At 43.5% G+C, this 20,468-nt stretch overlaps 1 protein-coding gene across 4 annotated transcripts in view; it reads right to left on the reverse strand.

Moving 5' to 3' along the window:
* grik4 (glutamate receptor, ionotropic, kainate 4) overlaps positions 1-20,468 on the reverse strand; it is a 173,503-nt gene that overhangs the window by 83,086 nt on the left and 69,949 nt on the right. For all 4 annotated transcript variants that reach the window (XM_072593556.1, XM_072593559.1, XM_072593557.1 and 1 more), the window contains 2 exons: positions 13,092-13,270; positions 6,362-6,415 (listed from right to left, as the gene is read on the reverse strand). In XM_072593556.1, the coding sequence (XP_072449657.1) occupies positions 6,362-6,415; positions 13,092-13,270 (233 nt within the window). The remainder of the gene's footprint in view (positions 1-6,361; positions 6,416-13,091; positions 13,271-20,468) is intronic.

The raw sequence follows: 20,468 nt of genomic DNA on the forward strand, positions 1-20,468 counted from the left end.
TCAACTAGCAAGTTTACCTTGAGATAATCCTAGCTTAGAATTCCCAAATCTCTTTGCACTTCAGATTTCTGAGTTTTCTCCCCATTTTTGAAAATAGTCCATGTTTCTATTCTTCTGACCAAGGTGCATGACCTCACACTTGCCCACACTGTATTCCATCTGTGACTTTTTTGCCATCTCCCCTAACCTGCCTAAATCCTTCTGCAGCCTCCCGCCTCCTCAGTGCTACCTGTCCCTCAGTTCCTTCATCTAGATGCTAATATATAAAGTGAAAAGTTATGGTCCCAATGTTGAGCCTTGCAGAATACCACTTGTCACCGACTGCCATCCTGAGAACCCTTTTATCCCCACTCTCTGCTTTCTGCCAGACAGCCAGGCTTCTATCCATGCTAGCACCTTGTCTCTGACACCATGGACCCTTATCCTACTCAGTAGCCTCCTGTGTGGCACCTTGTCAAAGGCCTTCTTAAAGTCCTATTCTGACCTGCTTGTTACTTTCTCAAAGAATTCTAGCAGATTTATCAGGCATGACCTCCTCTTGATGAAACCATGCTGACTCTGTTCTGTTTTACCATACATTTCTAAGTATTCAGAAATCTCATCCTTTACAATGGATTCCAGGATCTTACCCACTCTACTGGGGTTAGGCTAATTGGTCTATAATTTTCTGTCTTCTGCCTTACTCCCTTTTTAAGTGGGTGTTACATTAGTGATTTTCCAGTCCTCTGGCACCATCCCAGATTCTAGTGATTCCTGAAAGATCACCACTAATGCCTCAATTACCCCTTCAGCTATCTCTCTCAGAGCTCTGGGGTGTAGTCCACTGGTTCAGTAAATTTATCCACCTTCAGGCCATTCAGTTTTTCTAGCACCTTCTCCTTGGTGATGACCACCATACTCAGCTCTGCTCCCTCACTCTCTTGAATGTTTGGGATGTTACTTGTGTCTTCCACCGTGAAGACCGATGTGAACTAATTATTCAGTTCCTAGCCATTTCTTTGCTCCCCACTACTATCTAGGTAAAAACAATAACTGCAGATGCTGGAAACCAGATTCTGGATTAGTGGTGCTGGAAGAGCACAGCAGTTCAGGCAGCATCCAAGTAGCTTCGAAATCTTATTCCTGATGAAGGACTTTTGCCCGAAACGTCGATGTCGAAGCTACTTGGATGCTGCCTGAACTGCTGTGCTCTTCCAGCACCACTAATCCAGAATCCCCACTACTATCTCTCCAGTGTCATTTTCCAATGGCCCAATGTCTACTTTTGCCTCACATTTGCCCTTTACATATCTAAAAAACTCTTTTGGTCTCCCTTTATATTATTGGCAAGCTTACTCTCATATTTAATCTTTTCCCTCTTTTTTTGTTACCCTCTGTTGGTCTTTGTAAGCTTCCTCATCCTCTGGTTTCCCACTGTTCTTTGCTACTTTATATACTTTCTCTTTTGCTTTTATGCTATCCCTGACTTCTCTAGTCAGCCATGGCTGCCTCATCCTCCCTGTACCATGCCTCTTTTTCCTTGGGAAAAATCTCTGCTGTGTCTCCTGAATTACTCCCAGAAACTCCTGCCATTGCTGTTCCACTGTCTTTCTTGCTCAGCTCCTCTCCCAGTAAATTCTACCCAGCTCCTCTCTCATGCCTTTGTAATTGCCTTAATTCAGTTGAATTACCATTACCTCTAATTCTATCTTCTCTCTCTCAAATTACAGAGTGAGTTTGATCATATTATGATCACTGTTTCCTCAGGGTTCCTTCACCCTAAGCTCCCTCATCAGGTTAGCCTCATTGCACAACAGTAAATCCAGTATTGCCCGGTCCCTAGTGGGCTCCACCACAAGCTGCTCCAAAAAGCCATCTCATAGACATTCCACAAATTCCTTTTCTTGCGAACCACTACCAATCTGATTTTCCCAGTCCATCTGCACATTGAAATCCCCCATGATCACTGTAACTTTGCCTTTTCTACACACCTTTTCTATCTCCTGGTGTATCTTGTACCCCAGCTCCTGACTACTGTTTGGGGACCTGTATATAACTCTAACTATGGTTTTCTTACCTTTACAATTCCTCAATTCTACCCACACAGATTCTATACCATCTTACCCATTAAAACGTGTGGTGCTGGGAAAGCATAGCAGTCAGGCAGCATCTGAGGAGCAGGACAGTTGACGTTCTGAGCATAAGCTCTTCATCTGACCCTACTTTGTTTCTTACTATTGATTTAATTTCATTTCTTACTAATAAGGCAATCCCATCCCCTCTGCCTACCTGCCTATCATTTTGAATATTCAGCTCCCAATCCTGATCCCCTTGCAGCCACCCTTCCGTGATGCCCACCATGTTATATCTGACAATTTTGATCTGTGCCACAAGCTCATTTATCTTATTCCTTATACTGCGCGCATTCAGATATAACACCTTCAGTCCTGTATTAACCGTTCCTCTTCTCATTGTCATTCGTTTATCCAGTGTAGTTGAAGTTTGATTGCTAACCCTTTCCAGATACTCTGTCCTATTTCTGTCTGTGCTGGAGATTTTAACAACCTCTCCTGAGCTCTGCACTCTTACCTCCTATTAATTCTGGTTTTCTAATTTTCCCTATAACTGAACCCTCTCCAAAGTTTTGTCTATAGCCCTAGTTTTGTGATTCTCTCGGACTCTGGTCCCTGCACAGTTCAGATGTAGACCATCCCACTGGAACAGCTCCCTTCTTTCCCAGTACTGGTCCAATGTCCCATGAATTCGAACCCATTTCTCCCACACCAATCTTTGAGCTACACATTTACCTGATTAATCTTATTGACAATGTGCCTTGTGGTTTAGGTACTAATCCAGAGATTATTACCTTTTGGGTTCTGCTTTCTAATTTAGCTCCTAGCTGTTCATACTCCCTTAGCAGAACCTCTGCTCTAGCTTTGTTGATCTTGTTGGTACCTACATGCATCACAACCACTAGATCTTTAGCCTCCCAATCCAAGTTCCTGTGCAGTCCAGATGAGATACACCAAACTCGAGCACCATGTAGGCAATGCAACCTTTGGGACTCTCGATCCTGGTCACAGAGAACAGTACCTATGCCTTTAACTACACTATCCCCAATTACAACCACATTTCTCTTCTCTCCCCCCAATTGAATGGCTCTCTGCACCATGGCGCTGCAGTCAGTTGGCTCATTCTCCCTGCAGTCCCCATTCCCACTCACACAAGGAGCAATACTCTTGAACCTGTTAGAAAAGGACAAGGGCTGAGGCTCTTGCAACTTTACCTCATAGATCTCTCTACCTGTCTTACTCACTGCCACACCCTCCTGTTCCTGACCATTGGCTGAATTAGTGTTAGTTGGTCTAATGGGTGTGACTGTCTCCTGAAATACAGCAGCCAGGAAAACGCCAGCCCTCAACCTCCTACATTCCCCTCCCTGAAGTGTCACAACGTTTGAAGCTCAGACTCCAGTTCATCAACTGTGAGCTGGAGTCCTTCCAGCAACCAACATTTACTGTAGACATGGTCACTGGGAACCACAATGGGGTCCACTAGCTCACACGTGACACAGAAACAACACATTGCCTGACCCTCCAGCCTTATTTTATTTAATTATTTTTTAAATTTTTAACTTTGTGTATCTCTGCTTATGCAAGTTGCAACCAATAAATAACAAGATTTAATTCGGCACAAATTCAAATTTAGGAGACCCTTTATTAGCCAATCAAATCACAGCCCTCTTGTGACATCACCTTTCAGTTTCCCACTCTGATTCAGAAACAGAATCACCCACCTTCCCAGAATGCTCTCCACTCGGTTGCTCTCCTGAAGTGAAGGCCCCAAGTCCACATGGTAAGTTTTTATGCTACTTACCTTCTCAAGTTCCTTTCCGCTCGACTCCGCTCCCAGACCCTTTGATCCAACTGTCCATGCCAACCAAGTTTCCATAACTAAACTAATCCCACTTGTTTGTTTTGGTCCATATCTCTCTAAATCTTTTCTATAGATGTACCTGTCCAAATGTATTTTAAATGTTGAAACTGTACCTGCATCGACCACTTCCTCTGGTAGTTCATTCCACACACAAACCATCCTGTGTGAAAGAAGTTCCCCTCAGGTCCCTTTCAAATCCTCTCACCTTAAAAATATGCCCCCCAAGTTTTGAGCTCCTCCAACCTAGGGAAAAGACCTTTGCTATTCACTTTATCTATTCCCCCTCACGATTTTATAAGCCTCGAAAAGGCCAGCCCTCAACCTTCTACGTTCCAAAGAAAAACATCCTAGCCGATCTAGCCTCTCCTTATAACTCAAATTCCCCATCTGGGCAGTATCCTGGTAAATCTTTTCTGATCACTCTCCAATTTAATAATATCCATCTTATAGCAAGGTGACCAGAACTGTACACAATATGCCCAAAACTGGCTTCACCAATGTTCAATGCAATCTCAACATAACATCCCAGCTCCTGTACTTAATGGTCTGAGCAATGAAGGCATGTGTGCAATATGCCTTCTTAACCACGTATTAAAAAACTTTAAAAAAACTATGTACTTGAACCCCTAGGTCTCTCTGTTTGACAATACAACATAGGGCCCTACCATTTAATTATATAAGTCCTGACCTAGCATGGAAGCTAACATGGAGAAAGCGAGGACTGCAGATGCTGGAGATCAGAGTCAATAAGTGTGGTGCTGGAAAAGCACAGCTGGTCAGGCAACGTCCGAGGAGCAGGACAGTCAATGTTTCGAGCATAGGCCCTTCATTAGGAATGAGGCTTGTAGGCCAAGAGGGCTGAGAGATAAATGGGGGGTGGGGGGTGAGGCTGTGGGGAAGGTAGCTGGGAATGTGATAGGTAGATGCAGATGGGAGGGAAGGTGACAGGTCAGAGAGGAGGATGGAGTGGATAGATGGGAAGGAAGATGGGCAGGTCACCAGGACGATGTCGAGCTGGAGGGTTGGATCTGGGATAAAGTGGGGGGAGGGAAAATGAGGAAACTAGTGAAATCCATTGATCCTATGTGGTTGGAGGGTCCCAAGGTAGAAAATGAAGCGCTGTTCCTCCAAGCGTCGGGTGGTTAGGGTTTGGTGGTGAAGGAGGCCCAGGACGTGTATGTTCTTGGCGGAGTGGGAATGGGAGGGAGAGTTAAAGTGTTCGACCATGGGGCGATGGTGTTGTTTAGTGCATGTGTCTCAGAGATATTCTCTGAAACGTTCCACAAGTTGGCGTCCTGTCTCACCAATGTAGAGGGGACCACATCGGGAGCAACGGACACAGTAGATGACTGTGTGGAAGTGCAGATAAATCTATGTCAGATGCAGAAGGATCCTTTGGGGTCTTGGACGGATGCATCGCATCATCCTCTGCCATTTCTGTCACCTACAGTCAGACCCCATCACCAGGGATAAATTTCTCTCCCCACCCCATCTGCGTTCTGGAGAGACCAATCCCTCCGCCGCTCCCTTGTGAGGTTCCCACCTACCCTCCTCCCCCCCCCACCCTCGACCACCAACCCACCCTCCACTTCTTGCGCCTTCTCCTGTCACTGCAAGAAGTGCAAAACCTGCACTCACACCTACCCCCTTACCTCCATCCAAAGCCCCAAAGGATCCTTCCACATCTGACAGAGATGCACTTGCACTTCCACACGCGTCATCTTCTGTGTCCATTGCTCCCATTGTGGTCTCCTTTACACTGGAGAGACAGGATCCCAACTTGTGGGATGTTTCAGAGAACATCTCTGAGACACACACACTAAACAACCCCACTGCCCTGTGACTGAACACTTTAACTCTCCCTCCCACTCCACCAAGGACATGCAGGTTCTGGGCCTCCTCCATCGCCAAACCCTAACTACCTGACCCCTGGAGGAAGAACGCTTCATCTTTCGTTTTGGGACCCTCCAACCAGTTTCTTCATTTCCCATCCCCCCCGCCTTATCCCAGATCCAACCTTCCACTGCCCTCTTGAACTGTCCTACCTGTCCATCTTCCTTCCCACCTATGCCTCCACCCTCCTCTCCGACCAATCACCTACCACTTTCATCTACCTGTCACATTCCCAGCTATTTTCCCCCACAGCCCTACCACCCTCACATTTACCTCTCAGCCCACTTGGGTCTTCCCCACATTTCTGATGAAGGGCTTAAGCTTGAAATGTTGATTCTCCTGCTCCTTGGTTGCTGCCTGGTCGGCTGTACTTTTCCAGCTCCACACTTTTTGACTCTGGAAGCTAACATGTCTGCTTTCTCCATCATGGACTTCTCCTGCTCCCATCTTCCCTGCCTCCATCCTTAAAGCCTTACTTCCTTTCCTTCCTTCACTCCTACCCACTATCCCTTTACCAGATAAATAACATTTATATTGAGTGATCATACTTTACCAGAGATGTAAAGATGTAATGATAGTGGGCAGATGTCATTCCTAACTCCATTGCCTGGAAAACAAGATATTATGAATACACATTTTACAACTCTCATTTAATCTAATTTAAAATCATGCCAGAGATGCACCCACTGCACAAAGGAGAACATTCAACCACATCGAGACCATAATGGCTCCCGGGGGAGAAGTGCGGTACCCCTCCTTCCCCCTGCTGCTCAATCCCCTTGGCTCAGAAAGGTTATATGGTTCAAGGAAGTGTTCATCTAATTGTCTCCATTTCCATTATCCTCATGGGTATTACGTTCAAGCTCATTACCACGTGCTGTGTAAAAGAAATTCTTTCTCACATTCCCCGCAACTCCTGCCCAAATCTTAAATCTTGTCCGGAAGAGAAAATGCTGGAAAATCTCAGCCAGTCTGGCAGCATCTGTAAGGAGAGAAAAGAGCTGACGTTTCGAGTCTAACTGAAACGTCAGCTCTTTTCTCTCCTCACAGGTGCTGCCAGACCTGCAGAGATTTTCCAGCATTTTCTCTTTTGGTTTCAGATTCCAGCATCTGCAGTAATTTGCATTTATCTATTAATCTTGTCTCTCCATCTTTCTACCATTAGCAAGCATAAGGCCGGAATCTGTATGTGGAGAGTTACCAGACATAAGTGGGCTGCAGTTAGGACTAAGGGCAAGCATAGCTGTGTGCCATCTCCCCCAGAGGGTTAAGTGATCAACGAGTTTGATATCTCAGGGTTCAAGTAAGTGCTGTGATGTGAGCTTACCGGAAAATGCTGATGACATATACATTGAGATAGGTCTACACTGCAGAGATGGAAAAGGAGGAATCTAGCTCCAATACAACACAGTATTGTAGAGCTTGAGCCCATTCTCTCCACCATTGAGGTGGTGATCAGCACTGCCAGCAGGACCAGCTGCAAAAGCCATCCAATGCTTCAGTGGTCCAGTGAAAACTCATGCAAGTGTAAAGTGATTCATGCTTGCTCCCATGAAAGCTCAGACTATGTGGGCACTGAGATTCACAGCCATGCTTAAAGTGCTTTGCTTGCCCTTACTGAAGTAACTACCTGTACTACAACAGATGGTTAGGGCTGCCCCAGGATTTAGTTTGCTCTATGAAATATGAACTTGCTGTTCTCTAAGTATAATAGCATTCAAGCTCCCGCCATTGCTACATCACCAAAGCCTGTTTAGACAGCTGATAGTTCAAGCTGTGGGAAGAGAAAATGCAGATGAATGGCAGCCATTGTGTGTATAAATGGAGATTTAGCCAGCAATGAGTAGATGACAGGGAATAACTGTGACCTGGTTCTGAGGAAGCTGTACAGCTTGGGATATGTAAAAACTAGGAAGAAGTCTCAGAACTCCATCAGCTCAGGAGCAATCTCTCTGTTCTCTAATTTAAAAAAACAATTTAAGCCTAAAGAAAACCAGTTTACCTTTTCTTTAGCAGTTGCTATAAGGTATGACTTTCAATTAATAAGTCAGAGACCTTTTATAAGTCACTCTAATTCTCCTGCAAACAAGTGGAAGCATCCAGAAAACCGGTAATAAATTTAAACAAAACAGAATTCACGAAGGTAGAGATGACATTCTGGGGACATAACATTGGGCATGGAAGGTTGACCCCAAGGAAGACAAGGATCTTCAATGGTGGAGAGAATGGGCTCAAGCTCTACAATACTGTGTTGTATTGGAGCTGGATTCCTCCTTTTCCATCTCTGCAGTGTAGACCTATCTCAATGTATATGTCATCAGCATTTTCCGGTAAGCTCACATCACAGCACTTACTTGAACCCTGATATATCAAACTCATTGATCACTTAACCCTCTGGGGGAGATGGCACACAACTTGCCCTTAGAGGAATTTCCATGACAAACCTCAAAGAAAGAGGTGCTTCGATTTTTGGGACTAAGCGGATTCCACCAGAAGTTTGTTCCAAACTTCAAAGTGTAGTGCTGAAAATGTGTTGCTGGAAAAGCGCTTCTTCAGCAAATGCCCGAAACATCGATTCTCCCGTTCCTTGGAATCTGCCTGACCTGCTGCACTTTTCCAGCAACACATTTTCAGCTCTGATCTCCAGCATCTGCAGTTCTCACTTTCTCTTCAAAGTATAGTGGCACTGTACAAGATTTGCTGAAGAGGAACACGAAATTTCAGTGGACGTAACAATGCCAGAAGACATTTGAGAATTTAAAAGCAGTATTAACCACCGCACCAGTTGTAGCTACACCAAACTTCTTGAAACCCTTCAAAGTTGTAATCAATGCTAGCGATATAGGGGTTGGAGCTGTACTGCTACATGAAGATGATGATGGAATTGAACTGCCAGTTGATTACTTTTCAAAGAAACTCAACATCCACCTGAGAAAATACTCTACAATCGAAAAGGAATTATTGATTTTGATACTGGCCTTACAACATTTTGTGTTTAAGTGATGAACAATGTGCCTGAGATGGTTATGTACATGGATCACAATCCTCTTACATTCTTGGAACGATTTAAAGACAAGAATATGAGACTATTTCACTGGAGTCTTATGTTACAGATTTACAAATTGTACATGTTACGGATCGTAAAAATGTGATAGTAGATGCGCTATCGCGGATTTATTGGATAAAGAAAGGCAAGATTGAACAAATGTAATATGTGTGTGTGTGTGTGTAGAAGTTAAAATGAACTTAGATTAATGTCCTATGTATTTCATGGTAATGGGGTTAAGAATTAAAAGAAAGCCATCTCTTCATTATGATGGTTCATTTTTTTCTTAAGGGGGCAAGTGTTATGAACTTGAAGGTGTGTACTGTACCTTTAAGAGAGAGTTGAAAGCTGACAAGCAGCTAGCAGGCACAAAGTGTCCTGGACAATTGAAAGATATAACATTTTGGCTGTAACCTAGATACTTTGCTGTTTTCACGGCAGTTCAAATTTAACCAATCAGTTTAAACTTTGCCCCAATCTACTAAATCCAATCGAATTTGAACTTACTGTTTTGACAACATTAAACCAATGAGACAATCCGACTTTTTGGGGTATAAAAAGCAGGCAGTTTGGACAGTTAGCCAGAGAAACAGCACTACTTGCCATTGTCAGACAGAATGCTCAAAAACCATCTCTCTAAAAGGTACCGTTTTCATATGAAAAATCTGTACAGCAGAAGACTGAAGACGAGCCAGGGAGATCTACAAACAGGAGGACGACAGCTGCTTTCTGGTTTTGAAAATTGATTTGCTGTAAATTTAATAGGTGCTTTATCGGATCAGTATATTGTTATAGAATGGGAGGTAGCTAACAAATCTTGAAGACAAAGAAGGCTTAGAGTTGTAAATCGTTGTTGCTTAATGTTGACTTTTTGAGTTAAAGAATGAAATTGTCATTTTTCTCTTTAAATACAGGAATTTAGGAGTTCCCTGTAACTCATACTTTAACAGATTGAGACGAGGTGAGCTTTTCTGTGTGTTTGGTTAAATTAGCAGAAGGGTTGGCCTGGCCAGAGATGCCCTCATCCCATGAATGAATTTTTTAAAAAAAGGAGATTCATTTGAACCCAGTTGTCTATATCTAATGTATGATTCTTTTTTATTCTAGCTCAAATCTCAATATGCTTACTTATCGATTGTTCTCTAATCCTACCAGCTTTACTTTTCACTCTAACAGGGACACAATGACTTGGAACTCGTTACCACACTTTTGAAAGCTTCCCACTAATCAGACGTCCCTTTATCTACAAATAGCCTACTCCAATCAATTTTTGAAAGTTCTTGTCTCATGCCATTAAAATTTGCCTTACTTTAATTTTTATGGAAGGCTTAACCTTTTCTATAACTATTTTAAACAAATCAAATTTTTCAGAATTATCTTCCCTAGTTACAGCAGTAATATTTTCTTTAATCATAGATGCCACTCCCCCTCCTGTTTTGCCTCCTTTTTTATCCTTTCTATAGCATCTCAGACCCAGAACATTGAGTTGAAGTTCCATCTATCCCTTAGCCAAGTTTCTGTAATGGCTATGACATCCCAATCCCATATTTCCAAAGCAATCAATAACCAGGGCAATTTTAATGATCAACAGCATTAAAGGGGATTTGAGGACTTCTGTTTTCACTCGGAGAGTTGGAAAATTCGCAGCCTGAAAGGCTTTTAGAGGCAGGAATCCTCAAGAATTTAAGAACTATTTAGCTGAGGGCTTGAATCACCAGGGTACAGGCCAAATATAAGTAGGTGAACAGAAAAAGATTAGTAAAAATGAATATAGATTTTCTACAGTTAGAAGCAGGGAAATTTATAATGGGAAACAAAGGCGGCAGTGCAATTAAATACTTTAGTACGTCTTCATAAAGGAAGACACAAATAGCATCCCAAAAATATGGTGGAGCACAGTGTCTAAATGGAAGCAAGAACTGAAAGAAAAATCATATTAATATCAAAATGGTATTGGGGAAACTCAAGAAAGTGAAAGCTGGTAAATACCCACAGCATGATAACCTTCATCCCAGAGTAATTAAGGAAATGATCCTAGAAATAGACAATACGCTGGTGGTCATCTTCCAAAATTCTACAAAATTAAAACAGTTCCTGTGGATTGGCAGGTAGCTAATGTTACCCCACTATTTAAAAAGGGTAGCAACGAGAAAACAGAATTATAGTCCGGTTAGCCTGACGTCATTAATGGGGGAAAAAAAAGTCCATTATAAAAGACGTAATAGCAGAGCACTTGGAAGATATGAATAGGATCAGACAGAGTCAGGATGGATTTAAGGAAGGGAAGCCATGCTTGACAAATCTGCTGAAACCTCTTAAGGATCTAATTAGTGGAGTGGGTAAGGGGGAGGCAGTAGATGTGATTTACTTGAATTTTCAGAAGGGCTTTTGATAAATTTCAATATAAGAGACTAGCATGTAAACCTAAAGTGCATGGAACTGGAAGTCTTGCACTGAAATGGATAGAGAACTAGCTTGCAGCCATGAAACAAACAGCAGGATTAAAAGGGTCATTTTCCAAGAGCCAAGCTATGACTTTTAGGGTTCCGCAAGGATTAGTGCTTGGATTCCACCTATTTACAATATGCATTAATGATTTGGATGAGGAAATTACCTATCATTTTGCAAGTGACTCAAAGCTGGATGAAAGGGTATGCTGTGGGGAGGAATGCAGATGAGCTTCGTTGTGATTTGGACAAGTTAAGTAAGTGGGCAAATACATGTCATGCAGTATAATATGAATAAAAGTGAGGTTATTCACTTTGGTAGCAAAAATAGACAGCAGATTGTATGTTGGCCTTCATGGTGAGAAGCCAGGAGCAGGGACATTTTGCTGCAATTGTACTCTGTATTTGTGAGGCCCCGCCTAGAGTATAGTGTGTAGTTTTGTTCTCCCTTTCTGAGACAGGATATTTTTGACGATGGAAAGAGTGCAATGAAGATTTACCAAACTGATTCCTGGGATGGTATGTCTGAAGTATGAAGAGAGACTGGATTGATTAGGACTATATTCACTGGAGTTTGAAACTTTTTCCCCGGGTACAACAGAGTGTTACAAGGGGACATAAATTTAAGGTGAAGGGTGGAAGGTATAGGGGAGATGTCAGGGGTGGGTTCTTTACCCAGAGAGTGGTGGGGGCATGGAATGCGCTGCCCGAGGGAGTGGTAGAGTCAGATTCATTGGCGACCTTTAAGCGGCATTTGGATAGGTACATGGATGGGTGCTTAATCTAGGATAGAAGTTCGGCACAACATCGTGGGCCGAAGGGCCTGTTCTGTGCTGTATTGTTCTATGTTCTATGTTCTATGTTCTAATGAGGGTGGATTTCAAATAAACCTTTTAAATTCTATTAGGGCTAGATAGTGTATATACACAAGAAAGATGTTCCTGTGGTGGGGGAGTCCAGGTACAGGAGTCTCAGTCCAAGGATAATGGGTCTACTATTTAGATCAAAGCTGAGAAATTTCTTCATGCAGAAAGTGGCAAACATGTTGGAATTTTCCGCCATAGGGAACTGTTGAGTCCAAATATTGAAGACTTTCAAGTTCTGAGGAAGATTTGCTCAACCCAAAACATTAACTCTGCTTTCTCTCCACAGATGCTACCAGACTTGCTGAGCTTTTCCAGCAATTTTGTTTTTTTTTACTTTCAAAAAAGATGCAGATATAGTTCTTAGGACTAAAGTTACAAAGTGGGAAAAGGGTACTGATTGGATGGTCAGTCATGATCATACTGAATGGAGGACCAGGCTTGAAAGGCCAAGTGACTTACTCCTGTTCCTCTACCGTATGTTTCTATTTTTCTAAAGGCTGGAAAATGGGATTTGAATAGATGGATGTTTGATGACCGACACAGATATATTGGGCTGAAGGGCCTCTTTGCCTGCTGCAAAAACTCTACGACTATGTCATTCTCTTAAAAACCGGATACCCCAGCTTGCTGGATGGTCAGGTTTGTTGAAAGGATTACTTTGAGGTATGTGGATTTGAGGGACGGGGGCAATAGGGAATCTGATTCTGAAAAGTTATGGGATTTAATTTTGTTACTGCCTTTAGCGTCAACTTGTTCATACATTGAATGGTATGAAATAGCAATATTCCGCAGTCTTATAATAGAAATGAGTGAATAATCAATCTAAACAACTCAATTGCAGCAATTAGGCTATTTATCTGGGCCATTCATTAATTATTAAAACTCTTGGTGATCAGAGTCTAGTAACTTTAACGCTGAACATACCTTGCGAAGGATGGATTGTGACACTGAAGTACTGGCATCAATAATTATTGTTGCAATTTTATCATCTCGAATTTCCTTCAACACAGGTGTTGAATCCTGACTTTGGTCCAGCATTCGGACTGACAAAGTGTCCTTGGAAATAAGAAACTGGCGTAACAGCTTCTCCAAATTCAAGAGGCCTGTACCAAAATCAGAGAGCAAGAGATTTTTTTCAGAATAAATCCATATGTACAGCTAAACCCACATTAAATTGAAATGTTATTTCTTTCTCTTCAGAGGGAATTTTATCTGCAAAAGTATGAATACCCAATAGATATGCTGAAACTATATATAGATCTGGTCAGACCACAACTTGATTGTTGCATCCAATTCTTTTTACCAATCTAAGGAAAGAGATGAGGGTCCTAGAAAAAGGCAGAGGAAATGTACTACAAGTGTTCCAGGGATACGGAACTTTAGCTACAAAGGTTAACTGGATAAACTGGTTTTCTTCTCCTTGGAGCAAAGGAAATTAAGGGCTGATTTGATCACAATGTACATGATTCTGACAGTTTTAGATATGTTGCTCCATTGGCTGATAGTACTAGAACAAGTTGACACAGATTTAAGGTTTTAAGCATGGGACTGGAGGGGATTGAACGTAACAGTACAGCACAAGAATGGGATCTTCAGCAAGATTAAACTAATCTCTTCTGCTTGCCCTTGGTCCATATCCCTCTATTCCTTACATAGTCAGGTGCTTATCTTAAAGTTTCTGAAATGCCCCGATTGTATCTGCTCCCACCGTTCCCCCTGGCAATGTATACAAGATACAAGGCTTTGGAAAAAACATAGAACACAGAACATTTACAGCGCAGTACAGGCCCTTCGGTCGTCGATGTTGCACCGGCCTGCGGAACCAACCTGAAGGCCATCTATCCTACACTATTCCATTTTCATCCATATGTTTATCCAATGATCATTTATATGCCCTTAAAGTTGGCGAGTCTACCACTGTTGTAGGCTGGGCATTCCATGCCCCTACTACTTTCTGAGTAAAGAAACTACCTCTGACATCTGTCCTATATCTATTACCCCTTAATTTAAAGCTATATCCCCTTGTGCTAGCCATCATCATCTAATCTGTCTCAATTAAATCACGTCTCAAACTTATTCTCATGAATGAAAATAGCCTCAAGTCCCTCAGCCTTTCCTCATAAGACCTTCCCTCCATGCCAGGCAACATCCTAGTAAATTGTTTCTGAACCCTTTCCAAAGCTTCCACATCCTTCCTATAATGGGGTTACGTGAACTGTACACAATACTCTAAGTGCAGCCACAGCAGAGTTTTGTACAACTGCAACATGATCTCGTGGTTCCGAAACTCAATCCCTCTACCAATAAAAGCTAACACACCGTATGCCTTCTTAACAACTCTATTAACCTGCGTGGCAATTTTCAGGGGTCTAAGTACATGGACACCAAGATCTCTCTGCTCATCTACATTGCCAAGAATCTTACCATTAGCCCAGTAGTATTTATTCCTGTTGCTCCTTCCAAAGTGAATCATCTCACATTTTTCTGCATTAAACTCTATTTGCTACCCCTCAGTCCAGCTCTGCAGCTTATCTGTGTCCCTCTGTAACCTGCAACATCCTTTAGCGCCGTTCATAATTCCACTGACCTTAGTATCATCCGCAAATGTTCTAACCCATCCTTCTAAGCCCTCATCCAGGTCATTTATAAAAATTACAAACAGCAGTGGACCCAAAACAGATCCTTGCAGTACACCATTGGTAACTAAACTCCAGGATGAACATTTCCCATCAACCACCACCCTGTCTTCTTTCAGCTAGCCAATTTCTGATCCAGAAATCACCCATAATACCCCTCACCTCTATATTTTGTGCAATAGCCTACCGTGGGAACCTCATCAAAATTGTTCCTCTCAACTCTTTTGAACTTTACCCCTCTCATCTTAAATGTATGCCCTCTAGTTTTAGACATTTCAACTCTGGGGAAAAGATTCTGATTGTCAACCCTGTCTATGCATCTAATCATTTTATAAAGTTCTATCAAATTTCCCCTAAGCCTCTACCACTCCATAGAAAACAATCTGAGTTTTTTCTAGCCTCTCCTTTTGGCTCATACCCTCTAATCCTGGCAGCATCCTGGTAAACTTCTTCAGCACCCTCTCCAAAGCTTCCACATCCTTCCTGTAATGTGGTGACCAGAATTGAATGCAATACTCTTACGTGTGGCCTAACCAAAGACTTATAAACCTGCAACATGACGTTCTGACTTTGTACTCAATTCCCTGACCAATAAAGGCAAGCTTGCCATATGCATTCTTTACCACCCTATCTAGTTGCATGGTCACTTTCAGGGAGCTATGGATTCGAACCTCAACATCCCTCAGTACATGAGTGTTATTCAGGGTCCTGCCATTAACTGTATACCTTTCCTTAACATTTGATTCCCAAAGTGTAGCACCTCACGTTTACCTGGATTAAACTCCATCTGCCATTTCTCCACCCTTATCTGCAACTGATCTATATCCCGCTATATCTTTTGACAACCTTCTACACTATCCACAACTCCACCAGTCTTTTTGTTTGTTGAAAACTTACTAATCCGTCTAATTTTTCATCCAAATCATTTATATCACAAACAGGAGAGGTCCTAGTGCAGATCCCTCTGGAACACCACTAGTCATACCTCCAGCCTGAAAAACACCCTCCACCACTACCCTCTGCCTTTTATGGACAAGTCAATTCTGAACCTGTCTCTTTGTTGGCTATGTGGAACAGTCCATCTTCCACATTTACACTGGCACCATTCCCCACCTTTTCCTCACTACGTTGATAATTGCACCGTTGCCATCTTGTGCTCCCATGAGGAGGCTGAACAGTTCAGCAACCTCACCAATATATTCTACCCTGACCTGAAATTCACTTGAACCATCTCAGGCACCTCCCTCCCCTTCCTGGACCTCTCCATCTCCATCAATAGTGACGACTAAACACTGACATCTCTTACAAACCCACTGACTCCCACAGCTACCTGGACTACACATCCTCCCACCCTGCCTCCTGTATAAAATGCTATCTCTTATTCCAAATTGATGATGCCCTCTAGCGCATCTCATCCACTTCCCGCACCTCTGCCCTCAAACACCACCCCTCCAACTACAACAAGACAGAATCCTCCCCTAGTCCTCACCTTCCACCCCATCAACCTCCGTATACATCGCATCATCCTCTGCAATTTCTGCCACCTACAAATGGACCCCACCACCAGGGAGATATTTCCCTCCCCACCCTGATCTGCCTTTTGTAAAGACTGTTCCCTCCACGACTCCCTCGGCAGGTCGAAGCCCCGCACCAACCCACTGTCTCCTCCCGGCACCTTCTCCTGCCACTGCAGGAATTGCAAACTCTGTGCCCACACCTCCCCCCTCACCTCTGTCCAAGGCCCCAAAGGAACCTTCCACATCCATCAAAGTTTCACCTGCACTTCCACACATCATTTACTGTATCTGTTGCTTCCGATGTAGTCTCGTCTACATTGGGAAGACCAGACGCCGTCTCGCAGAGCACTTCAGAGAACATCTCTGGGACACCCACACCAACTAATCCCACCACCCTGTGGTGGAACACTTCAATTCCCTTCCCCACTCCCTCACGAACTTACAGGTCCAGGGCCTCCTCCATCACCACCTGATGCCTGGAGGAAGAACATCATCTTCCGCCTCAGGACCCTCCAACCCTATGGCATCAATGTGGATTTCACCAGTTTCCTCATTTCCCCTCTCCCCACCAGTTCCAACCTTCTAACTCAGCACCGCCCTCATGACCTGTCCTACCTGTTCATCTTCTTTCCCACCTATCCGCTCCACCCTCTCCTCTGACCTATCACTATTACCCCCCCCCACCAATCGCACTCCCAGCTACCTACCCTCCAGCCCTATCCCCCTCCCATTTATCTCTCCAGTCCCTTCGCCCACAGCCTCATTCCTGATGAAGGGCTTTTGCCAGAAACATCAACTCGTCTGCTCCTCGGATGCTGCCTGACCTGCTATGCTTTTCGAGCACCACATCTCCACTCTGATCTCCAACATCTGCAGCCCTCACTTTCGCCAAGTCAATTCTGAATCCATGCAGTCAATTCACCATGGATCCCATGCATCTTAATCTTCTGGATGAGCCTACCATGAGGAACCTTGTTGAATGCCTTACTAAAATCCATGTAAACATCATCCACTGCTCTACCCTCGTCAATCACCTCTGTCACTTCCTCAAAATATTCAATCAAGTAAGTAAGACATGACCTGCCCTGTACAAAGCCAAGCTGACTGTCCCTAATTAGGCCAATCTTTTCCAAACGTGTGTAAATCCTATCCCTAAGAAGCCTCTTCAACAGGCTGAGGAAGAACTTTTTAACAGTGATTGGTAATGACACAAAACATGCTGCCTATAACTGGGATAAAAGGAGAGACAATGGATGATTTCAAAAGGAAATTAGATGTGTATTTGAGTGAAATAAACTTAAACATAAACGGGACAGAGTGGAACTGAAAGATCAATACAGAACAAACAGGGCCTGGAGAGGTCAGATCCCCAGTGTCAACACACGAAGGGTTTGCCATTGATCAGAAACTGAACTGGATTAACTGTATAAATACTGTGGCTAAAGAGCAGATCAGAAGCTATGAATCCTGTAGTGAGTAGCTCACCTCAATCTCTCCAATGTCTGTCCACCATCAACAAGGCAAAAGACAGGAGTGTGATAGAATCCTGTCTACTTACTTGGATGAGTGCAGCTCCAACAATACTCATGAAACTTGACACCACCTAGGATAAAGCAGTCCACTTGATCATCACCTCATCCATCACCTTCAGTATTCACTCTTTTCACCACTGATGCTCAGTAACAGCAGTGTGCACCATTTACATGATGCATTGCTGTAACTCACTAAGTCTCCTCCAACAGCTCTTTCCAAAACCATGACTGCTACCACCTTGGAGGACAAAGGCAGTAGATACAAGGAAACACCACCACCTGCAGGTTCACCTCCAAGACACCATCCTGACTTGGAAATAAATCACCTCTCCTTTGCTGTTGCTGGTTCAAAATCTTGAAACTCCTTTCTTAACCGCATTGCAGGTATGCCTTCTCCTCAAGGACTATAGCAGTTCAAGAAGGCAGCTCACCACTACCTTCTCTATCGTCCAGTTGTGTTTGTCCTCACTTTCCACCCCATCAGTCTACACATCCAACGTATCATTCTCAAACACCGCTGCCAACTCCAACTAAACCTCATCTCACCAAGAACATCTTCCCTTCCCCACCACTCTCTGCCTTCCACAAGGACTATTCCCTTGGTTTGTTTCATCACACCTACTAACCACCCGAACCCTCTGGCAAGTTCCACTGCAACTGTAAAAGATGAAAAACATGCTGGCACACCACTTCCCTCACCTCCATCCAAGGCCCCAAACAGTCCTTCCAAGTGAGACAGAAGTTCACCTGCCTCTCCTCCAACCTAGTTTATTGTACTCTGTGCTCCCAAAATGGTGAGACCAAATGTAAACTAAGGGCATGTTTCACTGAGCATCTCAGCTGGGCCTGTAAAGGCAAGCCTGACCTCCCAGTCCCATCTCATTTTAATTCCCCTTCTCACTCCCTCTCTGACATGTCCATCCTTGGGACAGTAAATTGCCACAGTAAGTCAGACTGCAAATTGAAGGAACAACACCTCAGCTTCTGCATGGTCACCTTCATTCTGCAGGACTCAACATTTTCAAATAACATTCCCACCCATTCCCCAACTTCCTTTCCAGTCCTGCTTCCTCCCTGCCATCCCTCCAATTGACCCACCCCCCTTCCAGCTACCAACTGGATTCATTCCTCCTATTGACCTACCAGGTCGTACCTACCACCCGTATTCACCTAGCACCACCTCACTACTCCGCCTCCTCTCCACCCACAACCCTCCCCTGCCTTTATCCCTCTATCCCCACCCCTATTCTAAAGATGAATTGCACCCAAAATGTTGGACTTCTCCACCTCCTGATGCTGCCTGGCTTGCTGTGCTCTTCCAGCCCCTGCTTGTCTACTTTGGATTCCAGTATCTGCAGTTTTTTGTCTCTCTCTCGTTCAGTAGTGTTTGGCAGAGATGCCTGAGAACACATGGAACTAGGGATGATTAGAGGTTAATTAAGAGATAATAGCAAATAAATAAGTTGCAGTGTTTCTATGTGTCAGTTGAAACAAAACTCTGACCAGAAGTGTTTTTGCCTGTTTTAACCGATTTTATAATCTCTTGTGTTTAATAATCTGAAAGGCAATTATGGATAGGCAAGAAATGCTGGCCTGGCCAATGACATCTATACCCCATGAACAAATGTAAAACAGCCTCAAGAACATCACTGCAAGAATTTCTCAGGGTCGTCTCCGAGACACAACCATTTTCAGCTGCTTCACGAATTGCAATGACCTTCTTTACAACAGAAGGTCAAAAGAGGGGATGTTCATTTATAATCACACAATATTAGGTACCATTTGAAACTCCTCAGAAACTGAAGTAGTTCTTGTCAATATGCAACAAGATATGGACAATATCCAGACTTGTGCTGATGAGTGACAAGTAATAATTGTCTCACAAAAGTGGGGCCCTGAGTAGTGTTGTTGGACAGACATCTGGAAGTTCAGGTACATAGTTCTTTGAAATTTGCATCACAGGTAGATGCTTGCCTTCATTGCTCACATCTCTGAGTGTAGGAATTGGTGCGTCGTTCTGAGGTTATGTAGAATGTTGGCGTGGCCACTTTTGGCATGTAGGATATTATTAACAGGAGGGGGTTCAGAAAAGATTTACCAAGAATGGAGGGTCTTAGTTGTAAAAATATACTTGAAAAGCTGAAACTTCTTTCACTGTAGCACAGGAGGTTGAGGGGTGATCTTGAGGATGCTGGGCAGCATGGTGGTTAGCACTGCAGCCTTGCAGTGTCAGGGACCTGGGTTCAATTCCAGCCTTGGGCGACTGTCTGTGTGGGGTTTGTACATTCTCCCTGTGTCTGCATGGGTTTCCTCCAGTTTCCTTTCACAGTCCAAAGATGTGTAGGTCAGGTGATTTGGTCGTGCTAAATTCCCCATAGTATTAGGTGCATTAATCAGAGGGAAATGCGTCTGGGTGGGTTACTCTTCAGAGAGTTGGTGTGGACTGGTTGGGCTAAAGAGCCTGTTTCCGCACTGTAGGGAATCTATAATCTTACTGAAATTTATAAAATCATGTGGGATATAGATAAAGTAAATAACAAGGGTTTTATTTCCCCTAGGGTGAGGGAGTTCAAAACTAGCAGGGCATATTTTTAAGGTGACAGGAGAAAGATTTAA

This window comes from Chiloscyllium punctatum, chromosome 23, assembly GCF_047496795.1.
Source record: "Chiloscyllium punctatum isolate Juve2018m chromosome 23, sChiPun1.3, whole genome shotgun sequence".
Classification (NCBI taxonomy): Eukaryota; Metazoa; Chordata; class Chondrichthyes; order Orectolobiformes; family Hemiscylliidae; genus Chiloscyllium; species Chiloscyllium punctatum.